At 53.6% G+C, this 19030-nt stretch overlaps 1 protein-coding gene across 1 annotated transcript; it reads left to right on the top strand.

The window, feature by feature from the left end:
• Positions 1–17503: 17503 nt before the first annotated feature.
• On the top strand, positions 17504–17914 carry NANOS2 (nanos C2HC-type zinc finger 2; the record flags this gene model as incomplete). Its single annotated transcript, XM_084861353.1, has 1 exon — positions 17504–17914. The coding sequence occupies one exon, from the start codon at positions 17504–17506 to the stop codon at positions 17912–17914; it is 411 nt and encodes a 136-aa protein (XP_084717479.1).
• Positions 17915–19030: the final 1116 nt, after the last annotated feature.

Genomic DNA, 19030 nt, shown 5'->3' with positions numbered 1-19030 from the left:
AAGCACCTCTCTTCCACTGTGTCTCCTATTCTTGGAGGCCCTGATGCTGTGCCCTCCACACCTCTCAGGTCCTCCGTCTTCCTCCACCCTCAGGAGTCTGCCGCAGACATCAGACATGGTTGGGTCACCCAGGTCATCCAGTGGCGGCTGGGACTTCAGGGACAAGGCCCGTCGGGCATGTGACAGAGAGGGTGGGGGTGCACTCAGGGACAGGACCCCCGTCAGTCAGGCTGTTGAAGCGTGGGGCTCCGAAAAAGTCATTTTGCCAGAACATTCCATCAGCAGCAAGGCCTTGCTGATTCCAATGAGTCCCAGCCCTCTCCAATGTCCCCCCACCCTCTTGCCTCCAACTGCTACGAGTCCAGTCTCTAAAGGGTCCCATGCCAACACGGCTGCTGCTCCGGCAACCTGCCCCACTCTCTGTCGCTGTTTCTGCCCCCTGCCCTTGCCTCTGCTGGCGCTCTCTGCCTTGGTTTACCTTCAGTACTTCTCTGAGTGTCCGTCTCACATCTTCCTTCTCTCACATCACTTTTGTTGTGATTTTTTTCCAATTTCGTCCCACTGTATACCTTAGCTGGTTGGGTCTCTCCTGTGTCTGCCGGGGGTGGGATCTCCGTGTGCCTCTGGGAATCGCTATCTCTTTCTCTCTATCTATGTGCCCGTTATTACTCAGTGGCAGCCAACAGGATCCAGAGGGGCCAGGGAAAGGAGAAAGGGACTTATTAAGGGACACAGTTCCGGTCAGGAGACACAGAGCCTCTAGGGCACCCCCCAATCCACTGCCCAGAAAAGGCCACCCAGGAATGCTGCTCGCTCCCCTGCTCCATCAGGAAGCCAGAGCAGGTACTGCGACCACACCTGCCCACACCGGCTCGCTGGGACCCTTGGTGGCAGGCCTACCAACTGCCCTTCTCCCAGCTCAGCTTAATTGGAAATCCAAGCTTCCCGGGAAGGCATCTGATTGGTGGAACCTGAATCTCTCTCTGTCTGTCACGCCCCCCCAACCACAAGGCATTCTGGGAAGTGTAGTTTTACCTTAATTGCCAAGCCAGCAGTCAGTGCAAGCAGGAGAGTTAAATAGCTGTGAAGTGGAATAAAATGTTGTGGGGGGTCCATTTTCTCCCCGTTATTGCACACACAATCTCACTGTCCATTTGTTTCTTTTTTTTTTTAAATTTATACCGTTGACATTCAATTTTATAGACGCAATTTTCAATTACAGTTGGCATTCAATATTACATTCATTTCGGGTGTATGTACAGCATACTGGTTAGACGTTTATATAACTTATAAAGTGATCTCCCCTTAAGCCTAGCACACACCTGGCACCATATATAGTTATTACAATATTATTGTCCATACTAGAGGCCCAGTGCATGAAATTTGTGCACTGGTGGGGGGTGTCCCTCAGCCCAGCCTGAACCCTCTCCAATCTGGGACCCCTTGGGGGATGTCCTACTGCTGGTTTAGGCCTGATCCCTGTGGATTGGGCCTGAACTAGCAGTCGGACATCCCTGTCACAATCCAGGACTGCTGGCTCCCAACCACTCACCTGCCTGCCTGCCAGCCTGATCACCCCCTAACCACTCCCCTGTTAGCCTGATCAATGCCTAACTGCCCCCCTGCTGGCCCGATTGCCCCCAACTGCCCTCCCCTGCCAGCCTGATCACCCTTAATTGTCCTCCCCTGCAGGCCTACCAGGCCTGGTCCCCTCCCCCAACTGTTCTTCCCTGCCAGCCTGGTCCCCTCCCAACTGCCCTCCCCTGCAGGCCTGTATCCCCCCCAACTGCCCTCCCCTGCAGTCCTGGTCCCTCCCCTGCTGACCTGATTGCCCACAATTGCCCTCCCCTGCCAACCATCTTGTGCTGGCCACTTGTGTCCACATGGGGGTGGCCATCTTTGACCACATAGGGACAGCCATCTTGTGTGTTGGAGTGATGGTCAATTTGCATATTACCTTTTTATTATATAGGATTATTGATTTCAGAGAATGGAGAAGGAGAGAGAGATAGAAACATCAGTGATGAGAATCATTGATCGGTTGCCTCCTGCACGCCCCACACTGGAGATCGAGCCCATAAGGCAGGCATGTGCCCTGACCAAGAATTGAACTTGGACCTCCTGGGTCATAGGTCGACACTCAACCACTGAGCCAGCTGGGCCTGACTCAGATTTTGACAGGATTACTCTGGTTGTTTTGTGGGAATGGGCTTTAGGGAATGGGGGCTGGGAGAGTGAAATAAAATGGGAGCCCAGAGAGAGGATGCCAACTGAAGTCCAGCAAGAAGATGCTGGTGTCTGTGGAGAAGGAGAGGAATGGCTGGACACTGGGAGATTGTGAAGGCAGCATTGATGGCATTTGCTGGCCAACTGGCTGTGGGGAGTGAAAGACAAAGAAGAATCAGAGCTGGCTTCTTGTTCATAAAGCTCTTAGGACTGGAGTTTGGTTCCCATTAGGATTAGAAATCAATCAGGTTAAGGCTAAGATTAAGGATCAGGCCTTAGCCACTTTGGCTCAGTGAACAGAGCTTTGGCCCACAGACTGAAGGGTCCCAGGTTTGAGTTCAGTCAGGGTGTGTGCCGGTTGGATCCCTGGCCCTGGTCAGGGCAAATGGGGGAGGAAACAAGTTGATGTGTCTCTCTCACATCGATGTTTCTCTCTTTCTGTCTCTTCCCCTCCCTTCCATTCTCTCCCTCTCTCTCTCTCTAAAAAAAAAAAAAAAAAAAAAAAAAAAAAAGAAATATCCTCAGGTGATGATTAACAAAAAAAAGGGGGGGGCAGTAACATCGTATCACCAGAATTTGATTTAGGGTTGGAGAAAGAGTTAAGATTTCCTGGCCAGCCCTGGCTGGTTTGGCTCAATGGACAGAGAGTCAGACTGTGGACCAAAGGGTCCCAGGTTAGATTCCAGTCAAGGGCGTATACCTCTGTTGCAGGCTCCTCCCCAGTCCAGGCCCTGGTCAGGGCGCTTGTGGGAGGCAGTTGGGAGCCAGCAGACCTGGATTGTGGGAGGGATGTCCTAGATTGCAGAGGATGCAGCCTGGGCTGAGGGACACACTCACACACATCTGTGCACAAATTTTGTGCACCAGGCCTCTAGTCCAGCTAATAAAAGAGTAATATGCAAATTGACCATCACTCTACTACACCCACAAGCCACACCCATCAGTCAATCAGGAGTGAGCATGCAAATTAACTCAACCAAGATGGCTGCTGCCACAAAGAGAGGAGGAGGAGGGAGGCTTGGGTTTCCCTGGCAATGGAGGAAGCCAAACTTTCTGCACACCCTTGCCAGCTCAGGCCTCCACTCAAGGCTACAAAGTTTCAGTTATAGAAGATAAATAAATCCCAACAGAAATGACTGCCACCACTGAGCGAGCAGAAGGCTTGGCTCTGCTCCAGGCTAAAAAGTTTCAATTGTAGAAGATAAATAAATCCCAGATCCCAGGGCCTTCGCTTGGGTGGCAGGGGGCATGGCCAGCCTGCAAATCACCACAAGCCCCTCACTCAGGCCATCCCATGCCCGAAGGGAACCCCACCCTGATCCAGGACACCCTTCAGGGCAAACCAGCTGGCCCACTCATGCACCAGGCCTCTATCCTATCTAATAAAAGAGTATTATGCAGATTGACCATCACTCCAACACACAAGATGGCTGCACCCATGTGGTCAAAGATCCTGCCCCCATGTGGACACAGGAAGACCACCACAAGATGTCCAGTTGGGAGGGACCAGGCCTGCAAGGGAGGGCAATTAGGGGTGATCAAGCCTGCAGAGGAGGGCAGTTAATGTCGACCAGGCCAGCAGATGAGGGAAGTTGGGGGCAAACAGGCTGGCAGGGGAGCAGTTAGAAATCAATCAGGCTGGCAGGGGAGTGGTTAGGGGGTGGTCAGGCTGGCAGGCAGAATCGGTTAGGGACAATCAGGAAGGCAGAGAGGTGAGCAATTGGGAGTCCGCAGTCCTGGATTGTGAGAGGGGATGTTTTACTGCCCGTTTAAGCCCAATCCCGCTGGAATCAGGCCTAAATGGGCAGTCAGACATCCTTCAAGGGGTCCCAGATTGGAGAGGGTGCAGGCTGGGCTGAGGGACACCCCCCCCCCCATGTATGAATTTTATGCACCGGGCCTCTAGTGTAGGATAAGGGTAAAAACTAGGCACAGAGCTAAGACTCTGCTTGTAGCTAGAATCAGTCAAGGCAAGGCTGATGGCTGAGTTCAAGGCTGCGTTTGGATCTAGGACTGGATTAGAGTTATGTCTGGGGTCAAGGTCAAGGTGAATCTGTGGTCAGGACCAAGGTTAAAGTTCAAGATTGTAGCATTTCATGACCATCAAATTTATAGTTAAGGGCCAGGGTCAGGTCATAAGTTTAGGATTAAGTACAGGGTTGAGGTTCAAAACAAATACCACTGCATTTAGGTAGATTTTTTTTTTTTTAAAGAAGCTGGAGGCTCTATGACTTGATCAAAACAAAGAAATACAGGGCGTCTGTATAAAATAAAAGGGGGGGGAGAGAATGTGGGTTGGGTTAAGGTTCTGGGTTCCTTAGGACTAAGGCAGGTTGGAGGTGGATGTGAGCTGAAGGTTTGGGAATTTTATTTTATTTATTTCTAAGGTTTGGGGATGTTAATGTTGAGGTCTTGTCAGCTTTCTGTATGGGAATGTATGCTGGTGTGGTATTAGGTGAGGAGACACCAGCTGCTGTAACCAATAAACCCCAGCATCTCCGTGGCTTAGACAACGATGCAATGTGGGTCTAAAGCAGGCAACGTTCATGTGCTGGATCTACTGTCACCAGTACAGGGAGGCGGGAGCGGGACAGAAAGCCTTCCTAGCTTCTGGCAGCCCAGAGTGACACAGTTAACCTCTGCCCGTCTTCCTTTCAAAAGCCCTAGTCCCGAAGCCCGCCCCAGCCATGCCGAATGGGGCCGTGCGATGAAAAGAGAGGGAATCCATGAGAAGAAAGATGGATTAATAGTTAGCCCTGGGTTGGAGGACTGAGAAGGGAGCAGGGCCAAAAGTCTAAAGAGCCGAAACCGGTTTGGCTCAATGGATAGAGCGTCGGTCTGTGGACTGAAAGGTCCCGGGTTCGATTCCGGTCAAGGTCATGTACCTTGGTGCCTGTGGCTCTTGTCTCCCCCACGAAAAGAGATAGTTTTGGCCCCTGGAGATATTTTGGAGAGACAGCTCACTTACAGACAAAGGGGTGGGGCTGAGCAGAGGTCTCTGGGTCCGTGGCCTTCACAGCCTCTGCCTTACCCTCTCCCGAGGCCCAGAGATTCGTGCGGCCCCAGCGCAGGATGTACCTCGCCAACGCCCCTTGGCAAGACCTTTCCAGGACAAACACAGTCTCCAGGACCCACACCCTCCGCGCCAACAGTGACCACTCAGGGCTCAGGGCTCTGAGGGGATGGGGCGGGCGGGGAGGTGGCCCCTCAGGGGCAGGGGCGGAGCTAGACGCGGTGGAAGCCGGCGAAGGCAGAGAGGATGGGCCGGAGACATCGCGTTGGGGCCTGGAGGGGAACCCAGACCTGAAATTGACGAGGGGCGTGGCTTGATGGCGGTGATTGAAGGACTGAGGCGGGGCGGGGCGTGGTCCCAGCGCTGTGGGCGTGGCTAAGTAACAGGGCGTGGTCCCAGTGCGGTGGGCGTGGCTAATGGTGGGCGGTGCGTAGGCATAGTGATGTGGGCTTGTCTGGTGGGAGGGCGTGGTTTCAGTGTGGTGGGCGTGGCTAAGGGACGCAGGCCTTCAGGGGACGCTAGGCTGCTCACTTGCTTTAGCCCTGGCATGGAGGGAGGGCTGGGGTAACTTGCTTTAGCTCTGGCATGGAGGGAGGGCTGGGGTAACTTGCTTTGGCCCTGGCATGGAGGGAGGGCTGGGGTAACTTGCTTTGGCCCTGGCATGGAGGGCTGGGGAGAGAGCCTGGGTTTGCACCGAGCAGGTTTGGCTCCCATGGGGGGGGGGGGAATGTCGGAGAGAGGATGTTGGCTCGCTCTAGGGCTGGAGAGAGGATGCCAGGGGGTAATCTTGTAACTAGTCCTGGAAGCAGAAGATCCGGAAAGTATCTAGACGGCTCTTCCAACTCAGGAAAACACGGGATGGCAAACATAGTAACAACACCCGCTGGGCACGCCACGAAGCCGATGGAACGAATAGCCGGCAGCACATACTGTGGAAGGACACACCCCAAGAGTAAGGTGACCAGATCGTCCCGCTTTTGGCAGGACAGTTCCGCTTTTTAACAATTTGTCCCGCGCCCCCCCCGGCGTTTTAAAAAAAGTCCCGATTTTTTGGAAAGAAATTTTTGGAAAGAAATTTTTGGAAAGAAAGATTTCTTTCCAAAAATCGGGACCTTTTTAAAACGCCAAGGGACGCGGGACAAATTGTGAAAAATCGGGGCTGTCCCGCCAGAAGCGGGTCGTCTGGTCACCTTACCCAAGAGGCCACCTCGGGTGAGCGATGGCCACACTCGGGGCTAAGCCTGGCCCCTGACAGGCATCATCTCCCTGCACCCCCAAAAGGCCTACAAAGCAGAAACGTGTCTTCATTTTACAGACAGAGAACAAGAGGCACAGAGACGCTGAGTGACCTGTCCCAGCTCGCCCAGCTCGCCAGATGTAAGCTGGGAGTTGAAGTCACACAGCTTCCTGCCCCAGCCCAGGGGCTGACGGGCTGGGCCTCAAACATTCCCATGAACCCCAGGAGCAGGCACAAGTAACAAGCCACAGGAACACAGGTGCACGCTCTGACTGGATGACCCGGTCCCCATGCCCACCTTGCCAGCTGTGGGACCCCCAACCCAGCCCACCCCCCACGACTGGGGCCCTCACCTGAAGCAGCTGTGCAGCCCCTGCTGTGTTCGGCTGGTTGGAGCTGGAGTCAAATAACCAACCGTAAGCCCTAGCCAGTTAGCTCAGTGGATAGAGCATCGGCCTGTGGACTGAAGGGTCCCGGGTTCGATTCTGGTCAAGGGCACATGTCCTGGTTATGGGCTCAACCCCCAGTAGAGGGCCTGCAGAAGGCAGCCGATTCATGATTCTCTCTCATCATTGATGTTTCTCTCTCTCTCCCTCTCCCTACCTCTCTGAAATCAATAATATATCTATATCTATCTATCTAGAATAGATAGATAAAACATAGAGACCTCTACAAGACAAATACCCCAGATTCTTTAAAAAATAACCAACGGCCGAAACCAGTTCGGCTCAGTGGATAGAGCATCGGTCTGCGGACTGAAAGGTCCCAGGTTCGTTTCTGGTCAAGGGCATGTACCTTGGTTTCGGACACATCCCCAGTGAGGGGTGTGCAAGAGGCAGCTGATCGATGATTCTCTCTCATCCATGTTTCTAACTCTCTATTCCTCTCTCTTCCACTCTGTAAAAAGTCAATGAAATATATATATTTTTAAAAAATAACCAACTGCCAGGCCTGAGGCCCCTTGGAATAACTGGGGTGAACTCTAGAGGGTCCTTGACCCCTGAGATCAAAATAAAAGGAGTCCTGGCCTACTGGCTAAGGCAGGGACTGCAGGGTGCCAGCCCTGCTTTGTCACTGACCGCTGTGACAGTTACCCTCTCTGGTCTCACGTTCCCACCTGTATAATGGGGTCATCAAGTCCCTTGGTCCTGGGGTTGCTGTGAAGACTGTTTTCGGACCATAAAGTACCCAGAACAGAGTCCGGCACAGACCACGTGCTCTGTAGGTGCTGGTCATTATGGCTCGGTGAGAGTCTCCGTTTCCCTGTCTGGGACGCGTGGCGTGGACCAGACCAGAAAGCAGATCTTCCGTGTCAGCGAACCCCCTGCAGTCACACAGACAATTGCGTGCGCTCATGCAGCTTCCGTCAGATTCGCCAGGGGGTCCCCCAAAAGGTGAGAAAAGCACAGATACAGAGGCAGCCTGGACCCTCTCTGCAGCCTGGACCTCAGGTCACATCGCTCTCTGCCCATAACAGCCCCCTCCCGTCCGGGCTTCCCATGTCCCATCCTCATGCTCTGCAGGCTCTAAGCTGAGCTCCGGGGGACCCGGGCTCCGTCTCACTGGCACCCCTCGCCCCGCATCCCCACCCCCAGCTTTCTCTTTGCTCACAAAACACAACAAATTTAGGGGGACCTTTTAAAAAATATATTTTAATTGATTTTTTACAGAGAGGAAGGGACAGGGATAGAGTTAGAAACATCGACGGAAGAGAAACATGGATCAGCTGCCTCCTGCACACCCCCCACTGGGGATGTGCCCGCAACCAAGGCACATGCCCTTGACCGGAATCGAACCTGGGACCCCTTAATCCACAGGCCGATGCTCTATCCACTGAGCCAAACCGGGTTAGGGAAACCTTTTTTTTTTTTTCTCTTTTTTTAAAAATATATTTTATTGATTTTTGTACAGAGTGGAAGGGAGAGAGATAGAGGGCTCGAAACATCAATGAGAGAGAGTCATCAATCAGCTGCCTCTTGCACCCCCCCCACTGAGGATATGCCCACAACCAAGGTACATGCCCCTGACCGGAATCGAACCCGGGATCCTTCGGTCCCCAAGCCGACGCTCTATCCATTGAGCCAAACCGGTCCCAACTTTTTTTTTTTTTTTTTTTACAAAAGAAACTTTATCTAAAAAATACTTCACAGACTTGCGTGCTTGCAAAAGCTCTTTAGTTTACTGTGTATATAAATGGGGGGGGGGGGAATAAATAACATTAGTATAACAGACCTAAACATGAACACACACACTGGCAAAACAAATGGACTTCCAATGGAACCGAATCCCAAAGCTCTTCCATCCTCCATAGGAATATTTACCTTCTGTTTTCCTGATTCTTTACAAATGAGAAGATGAAACATGATGAATACAAAGTTTCTTACGTGAATGACACACTTTGAAAATGGCCAACACAAACCTCACCCACGCTCTCTGTTTACCTTCCCCCCTGAGGCACAGGGGCCTTTCCCGTTTGCTTTCCCTTCTTTCCAACTCCACACATCCCTAACCCCAGGCTGTTCGCTAACATCGTCCTAAAATAGCCGCCCGGCCGCCTCGGCCCACCCGGAGCCTCTCTGCCGAGCGCTCTGCGTTTGGAGTCTCCGCAGCAACATCACTCATTCATTCATTCGTTTCCACAAATGGCTACGTGGAGTGCAGACACAGCAGCAAACAGGACAAAGCCCCTGGCTTCCGGGGCTCACACTCTGGACCCCATAACCACCTCTTCGCTGGTATGTCGGGCTCCTTCCACACACCAGCCACACTCTGACCTTGGGGCCTTCACACGGGCTGTTATTTCCTCTGTCTGGGACACTCTTCATTCCCCACCCCCTGGACAAGGCTCTCTCTCTCTTCTCCTTTGAGATTCTTCTGAAGTGCTGCCTCCTCCAGGGGGCCTTCCCTGACCACTCTCTAGCTCCTTCTGCCTTTATTTTTTTTTTTTTCTTTAGCACATAGCCCTACCTGACATATTATATTTCTTTTCTTTTTTTAATGTATTTTTTTGATATTTTACAGAGAGGAAGGGAGAGAGATAGAGAGCTAGAAACGTCAATGAGAGAGAAACATCGACCAGCCGCCTCCTGCACAACCCCCACCGGGGATGTGCCCGCAACCAAGGTACATGCCCTTGACCGGAATCGAACCCGGGACTCTTCAGTCCGTAAACCGACACTCTACCACTGAGCCAAATTGGTTTTGGCCATATTATATTTCAATGGTCTATCTTACTTGCTATCTGTCTAGAATCCCAGCTCCATAAGGGCAAGGATCTTGGTGTGTTTTGTTCATCTCTGTATCTTCAGCACCTAGAACAGTGCCAGACACACGTTAAGTACTAAGCAAGTCTCTGCCAAATGAACGAGCAAATCTTCTTCTGTCTCCCTGTGCCCCACCGTCCCCGTCCCTCTGCCTAGCACCCTTCCGTAAACCTTAGGTGAGGAAATAAAATTAAAAGTACTGGCGAAAGCTCACTGTGGACCTATTCTAAGGACTTCACCTGCCTTGTCAGCTGTCACCCTCAAAACAGCCCCATCATGCTCTCGCCGATTTGGCTCAGTGGATAGAGCGTCAGACCTGCAGACTGAAGGGTCCCAGGTTTGATTCCGGTCAAGGGCGCATGCCTGGGTTGTGGGCACATCCCCAGTAGGGGGCGTGCAGGAGGCAGCCAATCAGTAATTCTCTCTCATCATCGATGTTTCTCTCTCCCTCACCTTTCCTCTCTGAAATTTTATATAAATAATTTCAAAGAGGAAATATATAATATAATATAATATATCCACAGCCCCATCGCAGGAGGTCTGCAATGTTCTCTCTTCCTGTGAAAAGGAGGAAACAGAAGCCCAGAAAGGTGGTGCCACTTGCTCAAAGCCACACAGCTGAGCATGGCCGGGCCGAGGCAGTACCCAGGCCCCAACCACCTCGCTAAGGATCACATGATTCTTGCTTTCTGTCTTCCGTCTCTGTCCCCCTCTCCTGGAACCTGCCTCCTCCCGCCACCGCAGATGTGTGTGTCCCTCCTAGCTCTCTGCACACCTGAATCTGCCTCCAGGCTAACCGGATGACCCCAGTGACAGAGCTCACCTCTCCAGCCCCGCGTCCTGTTCTGTAACACGGGGCTAGTCACGGGTCGGGGCTGTTGTGAGGGTGTCATGGGATTGCAGAGGCAGCACCCAATAAAGAGAGGCTGCGAGGGCAATGACCTTGAGCTCCTTGGTCCTGGTGGACGGCCCGGTGTCTCTCATTAAGGTGATCCATCTCCCCTGTCTTGGTCTCGGCACAAATGCCTCCCCAGGGAGTCCCCTGGGTGTGTTTCTCTCCTGCTCTGCCTCCACGTTTCTCTCTCCTGCCCCTTCCCAGTCCTCTCACGGAGCCGAGAGCTATGTTCTTTTCTTTTCTTTTTTTTAATATATATTTTATTGATTTTTTTACAGAGAGGAAGGGAGAGACTCAGAAACATCGATGAGAAGCATCGATCAGCTGCCTACTGAGAACCATCGATCGACCACCTACTGGGGATGTGCCCACAACCAAGATACATGCCCTTGACCGGAATCGAACCTGGGACCTTTCAGTCCATGGGCTGATGCTCTATCCATTGAGCCAAACCAGTTTTGGCCCGAGAGCTGTTTTCTGTCGGGCACCAGGCGGTCTGTGCATCCCCCAGTAAACAGGCCGCTGGGAAGTCTGGCCAGCGGAGCCGCCGCTGTGGGGGCAGACTGGTGCTCAGGTAAACAGCCAGGCCGATGAGTTTCTCATCAGTATCACCTCGGGCTTCGCCTCGGTGCACAGGGCAGGCGCACCTCGGAAGACCCTTCCATTAGGGACCCAGCAAAACACCACAGGGAGCAGGGGGAGGGGCAGGGGTGCCATGGCCTCAGTCATAGAATCCTAGAGAGAACAAACAACAACAACTGGGGGAAAAGTGGTCATAAAAGACTCCGGCAAGCAACGGAATCTAAGTCAGCAGGTGTGATCGACAAGGGGAGTTGCGGGGGCTCAGAACCCTCACCCCTTCTTTTTCTTTTTTAAATATATTTTTATTGATTTTTTACAGAGAGGAAGGTAGAGGGATAGAGAGTTAGAAACATTGATGAGAGAGAGACATCGGCCAGCTGCCTCCAGCACATCCCCTACTGGGGATGTGCCCGCAACCAAGGTACATGCCCTTGACCGGAATCGAACCTGGGACCCTTCAGTCCGCAGACCGACGCTCTATCCACTGAGCCACACCGGTTTCGGCCCCTCATCCCTCCTTAGTCATTCCTGGCGTCCAGCAGATGCCACAGTGGCTGAGACGGGCCGCTGGGCCCCGCGTGCCAGCTCTGCCCCCGACAGGGGCTCGGAGATCTCCGCCGTGGTTCTGTGGAAAGCACTGAGGAGACAGATCTCCCTGCCAGGCTTGGTTCCTCCCTCCAGGAAGCTCACTCTTCCACACGCAGACCCCTCTCCTCTGCCTTCAGACACGGGTGTCCAGCAGGTCTCCTCCGTGCTTCCTGTGAGGATCTCTGTGGCTCGCATACCCCATCCCTCCTGATGTCCCTCCTCATTCTGCCCCCGTGCCTGGCAGCACCCTCTGCGCTCCCCTGCTTTCTGTGAACCCCGTTGGCAGGCTCTTACAGAGGGCAGAGGACAGCCAGGTCTGGGTCCGACGGCTCCAGCCTCACACTCACTGTCCGTAACCTAAGACAAGCTCCTTGGCCTCTCCGAGCCTCCGTTGCTCATCTGTAAAACGGGACTGTTCGCAGACCCTGCTTCACATTTTTTTAAATATTTTATTGATTTTTTTTTTTTTAAAGAGAGGAAGAGAGAGAGGGATAGAGAGTCAGAAACACCGACGAGAGAGAATCATCGATCAGCTGCCTCCTGCACACCCCCCACTGGGGATGTGCCCGCAACCAAGGCACATGCCCTTGACGGGAATCGAACCTGGGACCCTTCAGTCTGCAGGCCGAAGCTCTATCCACTGAGCCAAACCATTTTCGGCCACACATATTTTTTTTTAAAAAAAGAAATTAAGCTGGGAAGCAATATCACAAGAAGACCTTTCCTGTGACAGTCACAAATTCCCGCCTTTGTCACTTCCCAACTATAAGCCCGTCCTCAGAGACAATGCACCTGCTCAGTCAGCATGTACTAAGCTCTTTCTAAGGCAGGACAGGTACAGTGTCTGCCATCACAGAGTTCTCGCACGTTGCTCAGCCTTTGGTCCCTGAGCACACAGAGACAAGGTGAGCGGACAGGGACAGTCCGCTGCCCCTATTCAGTCAACAGAAACCTAAAACCTATTTCTCAACAGTCCCTTCCCTGCTACTACCCTCTGGTGGCTCCCTATTTGTCTGAAGGCAAATACCGACAGCTGGCCTTGGCCTGCATCCTGCTGGTTCTGAACACCGCGAGGCCTGACACCCGCTTTATATAACATTTCAAGATGCCCCTTGGGTATTCTCAGCTCACAGGCACTACAGCCACCACCACCGATTTTATTTTCAAAACTCCTTAGCAGGTCCTAGGTGAACTAACTGCGATGGAGAACTTTATAGTAAACTAGAGGCCCGGTGCACGGAATTTGTGCACTGGAGGTGAGGGGGGGCGGTCCCTCAGCCCCATCTGTGACCCCTGGCTCCTGACTGCCTGCCTGTTCGCTGCTCCTTGCCACTCGGCTCACCGCTCCTTAGCGCTACCACAGAGGCAGAAGAGGCTCCCGCCACCGCCACTGTGCTCGCCATCCGTGAATCTGGCTTCTGGCTGAGTGGCACTGCCACCCTGTGGGAGCACACTGACCACCAGGGGCAGCTCCTGCACTGAGCGTCAGCCCCCCCCCTGGCCGCCAGTGCGCATCCTGGTGACCCATTGTTCCACTGTTCAATAGATTTGCAATTAGGGTTTTGTTACATAGGATTAATAATCTATTTTTGTATATAAATGCTCAGGCATGGCTGTTCTAAAAGAAAAAAAAAATCTCATCAGCCCCGGCCAATGTGACTCGGTTGGTTGAGTGCCATCCTGTGCACCGAAAGGTCACCAGTTCGATTCCTTGGTCAGGTCACATGTCCAGGTGTGGGGCTCAATCCCCAGTCAAGATTCATGCTGGAGGCAGCCAATCCATGTTTCTCTTTATCTATCTATCCCTCTCTCCCTCCATGTTTTTTCTTTCTTTCTTTCTCTCTTTCCCTCTCTCTCTAAAAACAAAAACAAAACAAAAATCTCATCAGGCTAATTAATACTAGCATCTAGTGCCAACCCACCACGAATGAGATCAGAATAAACTGTGTGCCATCAGCATTGCCTGGGGTAACGTGGCTTCTAGCAATAGGGAGTAAATCCAGATAGAATTCCCGGCAAAACCAAGCACAGGCGGGACTCAATGTGCTCAGTTAGCTGAATTCCAGGAAGTCAGTGCATCTTACAATCCTGCAAACGCACTCGGTGTTTGTAGGTAAGACACAGCTCTGTGTGGACGCAGCTCTTCATACCCGGGGGGTCCAGGGGGACCATGGGAAGCTCAGTGAGCCAGGAAAAGGTCTGGTTCATGTGCACCGTCAGGTACCTGGCATCCCTGGACCCGGTCCACGAAAGCCAGTCACACCTCCAGCCACTGAGACAAACTCAAAATGTCCCTACCGCCCTAACCGGCTTGGCTCGGTGGCTAGAGCATTGGCCTGCGGACTGAAAGGTCCCAGGTTCTATTCCGGTCAAGGGCATGTACCCTGGTTGTGGGCACATCAACCCATCAACCCACAGTGGGGGTGTGCAGGAGGCAGCTATTCGATGTTTCTAACTCTTTACCCCTCTCCCTTCCTCTCTGTAAAAAATCAATAATATATATATGTATGTGTATATATATATATATATATTTTTTTTTTTTTTTTTTTAATTTTTCCCACCATTTCCAAAACCCCTCCAGAGGAGGAGCCACAGTCTCGTGGTCCCTGCACAGCCAGCGAGCCTCCTCCTGGGATCCCCACTCTGTTCTGGCCACCTCTGCCCGCTGCGGTCCCCAAACTTCAGGCCTCCACACATTGTGTTTCTCTTTCTAGAAGGTCCTTTGTGGTTTCAGCTTTCAGGTCACCTCCCACCCCTAGCCCAGCCTCTCTCGGAGCAGGTGGTTATGCCTCATGTTTTCTCATTCGCTGGCTGTTCCCAGGATGGACTGGCTGCTCATGAAACAGGCACAAGGTGGCCATGGTGACTGCTGAGCTTCCGGTGCCAACGCAGGGGGCCTCACGGACGGTGTTGGGTTGTCACGGTGACCGCTTCTAAGATCAAGCCCCAGTGTTTCTGGACCCAGACCTGGTGCAGATCCCAACTGTGTCATTTCCCTGCTGTGTGGCCTTGGGTACATTAACCTCCCTGAGGTGCACAGCCTTCCCTGTAAATTGGAAATGATAGGGCCTGCCTCCTTGAGTAGTTATGAGGTTCAAATCATGTTTACAGATCATGTTTATAAAACAACTGGTGGCCCTGGTGCACGAATTTGTGCACATTGAAAGGAATTTAATCAGCAGAAATATTTTATGATCGCTATTCACCCTTTCTCTATAATAGAAGTGTCAACCAAATTCACAATTGACAATGACAGGTTGAAACACATGCTTGCGAGAGCTTTATATGTATCATGCCTGCTTGAGTCAACTTAGCCTTTTTTTTTAAAATATATTTTATTGATTTTTTACAGAGAGGAAGGGAGAGAGATAGAGAGTTAGAAACGTCAATGAGAGAGAAACATCGACCAGCTGCCTCTTGCACACCCCCTACTAGGGATGTGCCCGCAACCCAGGTACATGCCCCTGACCGGAATCGAACCTGGGATCCTTGAGTCCGTAGGCCAACACTCCATCCACTGAGCCACACTGGTTAGGGCAGGGCAGAGCCTTTTGCTGGTGCGGTGCGATGAGCTGAATAAAGCCGCCGAGGTGTGCCCCTTGCCTAGACAGGGGGACCCGGGGAGCCACACAGACTACGTCACTGCTACAGACCATTGATCTTCCAGAATCTCCAGTGTTCTTGCCCAGCAGGATCATGGGTAGAGCGCTGGGGAGGCTCTAGAACCGGTTCCTGGTGATGAGGACCACTGGCCCCGATTCCAAGCATCAATGGGGGGGACACTGTCATCCTCCAGGGTCCACATGCATGGCTTCTCCATCACACAGGCCTAGGGCCCACATGCTCACGGGCGGGCCGTGTTCATAGTTCACTTAGGAAATCAGCCTGCACCCTAGCTGGTTTGGCTCAGTGGATAGAGCGTCAGCCTGCGGACTGAAGGGTCCCAGGTTCGATTCCAGTCAAAGGCACGTGCCTGGGGTGCAGGCTCCATCCCCAATAGGGGGTGTGCAAAGAGCAGCCAATCAATATCATTGATGTTTCTATCTCTCTTTCTCCCTTCCTCTTAAAATCAATAAAAACGTTTAAAAAAAAAAAAAACTAGACATGGTTGTGACATTTAAAAATAAAAAATAAAAAGGAATTCAACCCGGCCAGCGTGGCTCAGTGGCCTATGAACCAGGAGGTCATGGTTTGATTCCTCGTCAGGGCACATGCCCAGGTTTCAGACTCGATCCCTAAGAGGGCGTGCAGGAGGCAGCCGATCAATGAGTATCTCTCCTCATTGATGTTTCTGTCTCTCTCTCCCTCTTCCTTCCTCTCTGAAATCAATAAAAATATATTTTTAACAATAAAGGAAATCCTATCACCCCTTTGTACTTAAGCACTATCCTCAATGCACAGCTAGATATTTGCGACTAAGTTCTATGTCAGGTATAATCTGCTGCAAACAAGTAAAACCAGGCACAGAGAATAAAAAACACACACAAGGAAAAAAAAAACACTGACCAGCTGAAACCAGTTTGGCTCAGTGGATAGAGTGTCGGCCTGCGGACTGAAAGGTCCCAGGTTCGATTCCGGTCAGAGGTATGTACCTAGGTTGAGGGCACATCCCCAGTAGGGGGTGTGCAGGAGGCAGCTGATCGATGATTCTCTCTCATCGGTGTTTCTAACTCTCTATCCCTCTCCCTTCCTCTCTGTAAAAAATCAATAAAATATATATTTAAAAACAAACAAACACTGAACAGCAGTGTGTCCTCAATAAACAGTTATTGAGTAAGTGGCTCCTAGTTCAGGACGTAAGATGTGAGGTTGTCATTTATTTAAGAAAGGCCGGGGAGCACTTGCTTTGGAGTCCCTCAGCCTGGGCCAGAGCCCAGCTCTGTCCCCAGCAGGCGATGTGTCTCCGGGCCCCGGAGCTTCCCTCTCTGAGCTTCCAATATTTTCCATCAAATGGGGTCTCAGCCTTAACTGGTTTGGCTCGGTGAATAGAGTGTCAGCCTGCAGACTGAAAGGTCCCAGGTTCGATTCCGGTCAGAGGCATGTACCTTGGTTGCGGGCACGTCCCCAGTGGGGGGTGTGCAGGAGGCAGCTGATCGGTGTTTCTCTCTCATCGATGTTTCTAACTCTATCTCTCTCCCTTCCTCTCTGTAAAAAATCAATAAAATATATATATTTTTTAAATAAAATAAATAAGTAGAAATGGGGTCATCGCTGTGCCTCCCATGTGGAGCCCAGTGAGGGTCCCACCAGACGGTGTAGGTAACGGCGCCGCGGTGCCCAGCGCAGAGTCGGGGGCGGTGCTGTTCGTAGGGGCGGCTCTGGAGCACACGGAGGAGGCGGGCCCAGCCCTGGAATACGCGAGGAGCGGGTGAGGGACGTGTGCTGCACCGCATGGACACGGGGGCCGAGGCCCGGGGAGGGGAAGGGCGTTCTCCGGGGTCACAGGGCCGCCTGGAGGCAGAGCAGGGACCAGAGACAAGGCCAAGGCCTGACCCCCCTCCCCATCTCCGTGGGGGGTCAGTCCGGCAGGAGGCATGGGCAGGGAGGGAGTGGGCCCTTTAAATCCTAAGCTCCACCTTTGCTGAGAAGGGTCTTTGGGGGAGTATAAAAGGGGGTGCAGTCCTCCTCTGCTCCAGAGTACCACCCAGGGTCAGCTCCCGGCCCCGGCCCCCGGCCCGGCCCCCGTCTGCCCGGGTGCCATGCAGCTGCCGCCCTTCGACATGTGGAAGGACTACTTCAACCTGAGCCAGGTGGTGCTGGCCCTGATCCGGAGCCGGGGGCAGAGGCCCGAGGCCCCCCCGGATGGGAGGGAGCCGAGACCCGAGCCCCCGCCGGGGCCGGGAGGAGGGCCGGGGGCCGGCGGGGGGCCCGCCACCCTGTGCAACTTCTGCAAGCACAACGGGGAGTCCCGCCACGTGTACGCCTCGCACCAGCTGAAGACGCCCGAGGGTGAGGTGGTGTGCCCCATCCTGCGGCACTACGTGTGCCCGCTGTGCGGGGCCACGGGCGGCCAGGCCCACACGCTCAAGTACTGCCCGCTCAACGGCGGCCAGCAGTCCCTGTACCGCCGCAGCGGCCGCAACTCGGCCGGCCGCAAGGTCAAGCGCTGAGGGCCTTGGGGTGCCCGCCCCCCTGCACCCCTCACCGTCCTGGTTAAGTGCCCTGGACCCTCCCATCCTTTGGAACTCACCCCATCCTTTGGAACCGCGGGTCCCCAGAACTCCAGCCCGGACGGATCCTGAGACAGCGGTGGCTTCTGGGGACCCAGGGGGGCCCGCCCGGGCCCTGGGACAACGGCTCAGCCTTTCGGGATTCGCAGGACCTCTGCCCCCTGGACCACACGGCCCCGTGGCTTCTTTGGGGCCACACGGTTCATGGATCTTTGGTGACACCAGCCCTGCCGCCTCTGACTGCTCAGCCCCAGCCCCGGGCTCCGCTCCCTGTGGGATTCTTGGGTCCCAGGCCGGGGGTCGGAATGTGCAGACGGAACAAGCCTGGCTCGGACCTGCAACCCAAGAGATCCGAGATGGGACTGTGACTTGTGTGTCTGGAGACCAGCCTCGCCCACCTTCCTCTCCGGCACCTGCAGACCCGGTGCATTGTGAACCACGGGGACGGCTCCCTCCGGCCCGCCAGCCGCCCACCAGCCCCTCCGTCAGGAGCTGGGGAGGGAGGGGGTGCACTGCAGGACCCCATGTCCCACAGGCTTGTCTGGGGGTGGAGAGTCTGGAGGTGAGCTGACACCCTCCAGCTCCCCTGTGATTCCCCCCCACCCCAGGCTGTTGGCTGTTCACTTGTTTTACTGCTTTCCTGAGCTCCTGCCCTCACCCCACCTCACCGAGGCGTCCTCTGCCCCAGCCAGAGGGCTCAGGGCCCAGACTGCGTGGGCCGGGGGGGCGGGGAGACTGCGTGGGCCGGGCGTGCGCCTCTCCGCCGCCCCCATCCCCATCCCCACCCCTAAATCACCGTTTGCGGGGGCGGGTTTTTTGTGTGTTTTTTTCCCCCCTCCCGGTTGGAACAGTTAAGTCAACAACGTGCCCGGCTGGGAATGGCAGTTACCTAGCGTTTGTTTTAAGGGGCGAGTCGGAGCCCCGGTCCGATTTTAAGTTGTTTTGGCGCAAGGCGGGGCCCCTGTGTTGCCCTCCGGTAAATAAAGGTTGTCTTTGCAATCGCCGTGTCTGTTTGCGTCTTCTCGCCACACACACACACACACACACACACACACA

This window comes from Pipistrellus hanaki (genome assembly GCF_964339955.1).
Source record: "Pipistrellus hanaki genome assembly, chromosome: 15".
Taxonomy (NCBI): domain Eukaryota; kingdom Metazoa; phylum Chordata; class Mammalia; order Chiroptera; family Vespertilionidae; genus Pipistrellus; species Pipistrellus hanaki.
This window is presented reverse-complemented; position numbering and strand designations above follow the sequence as displayed.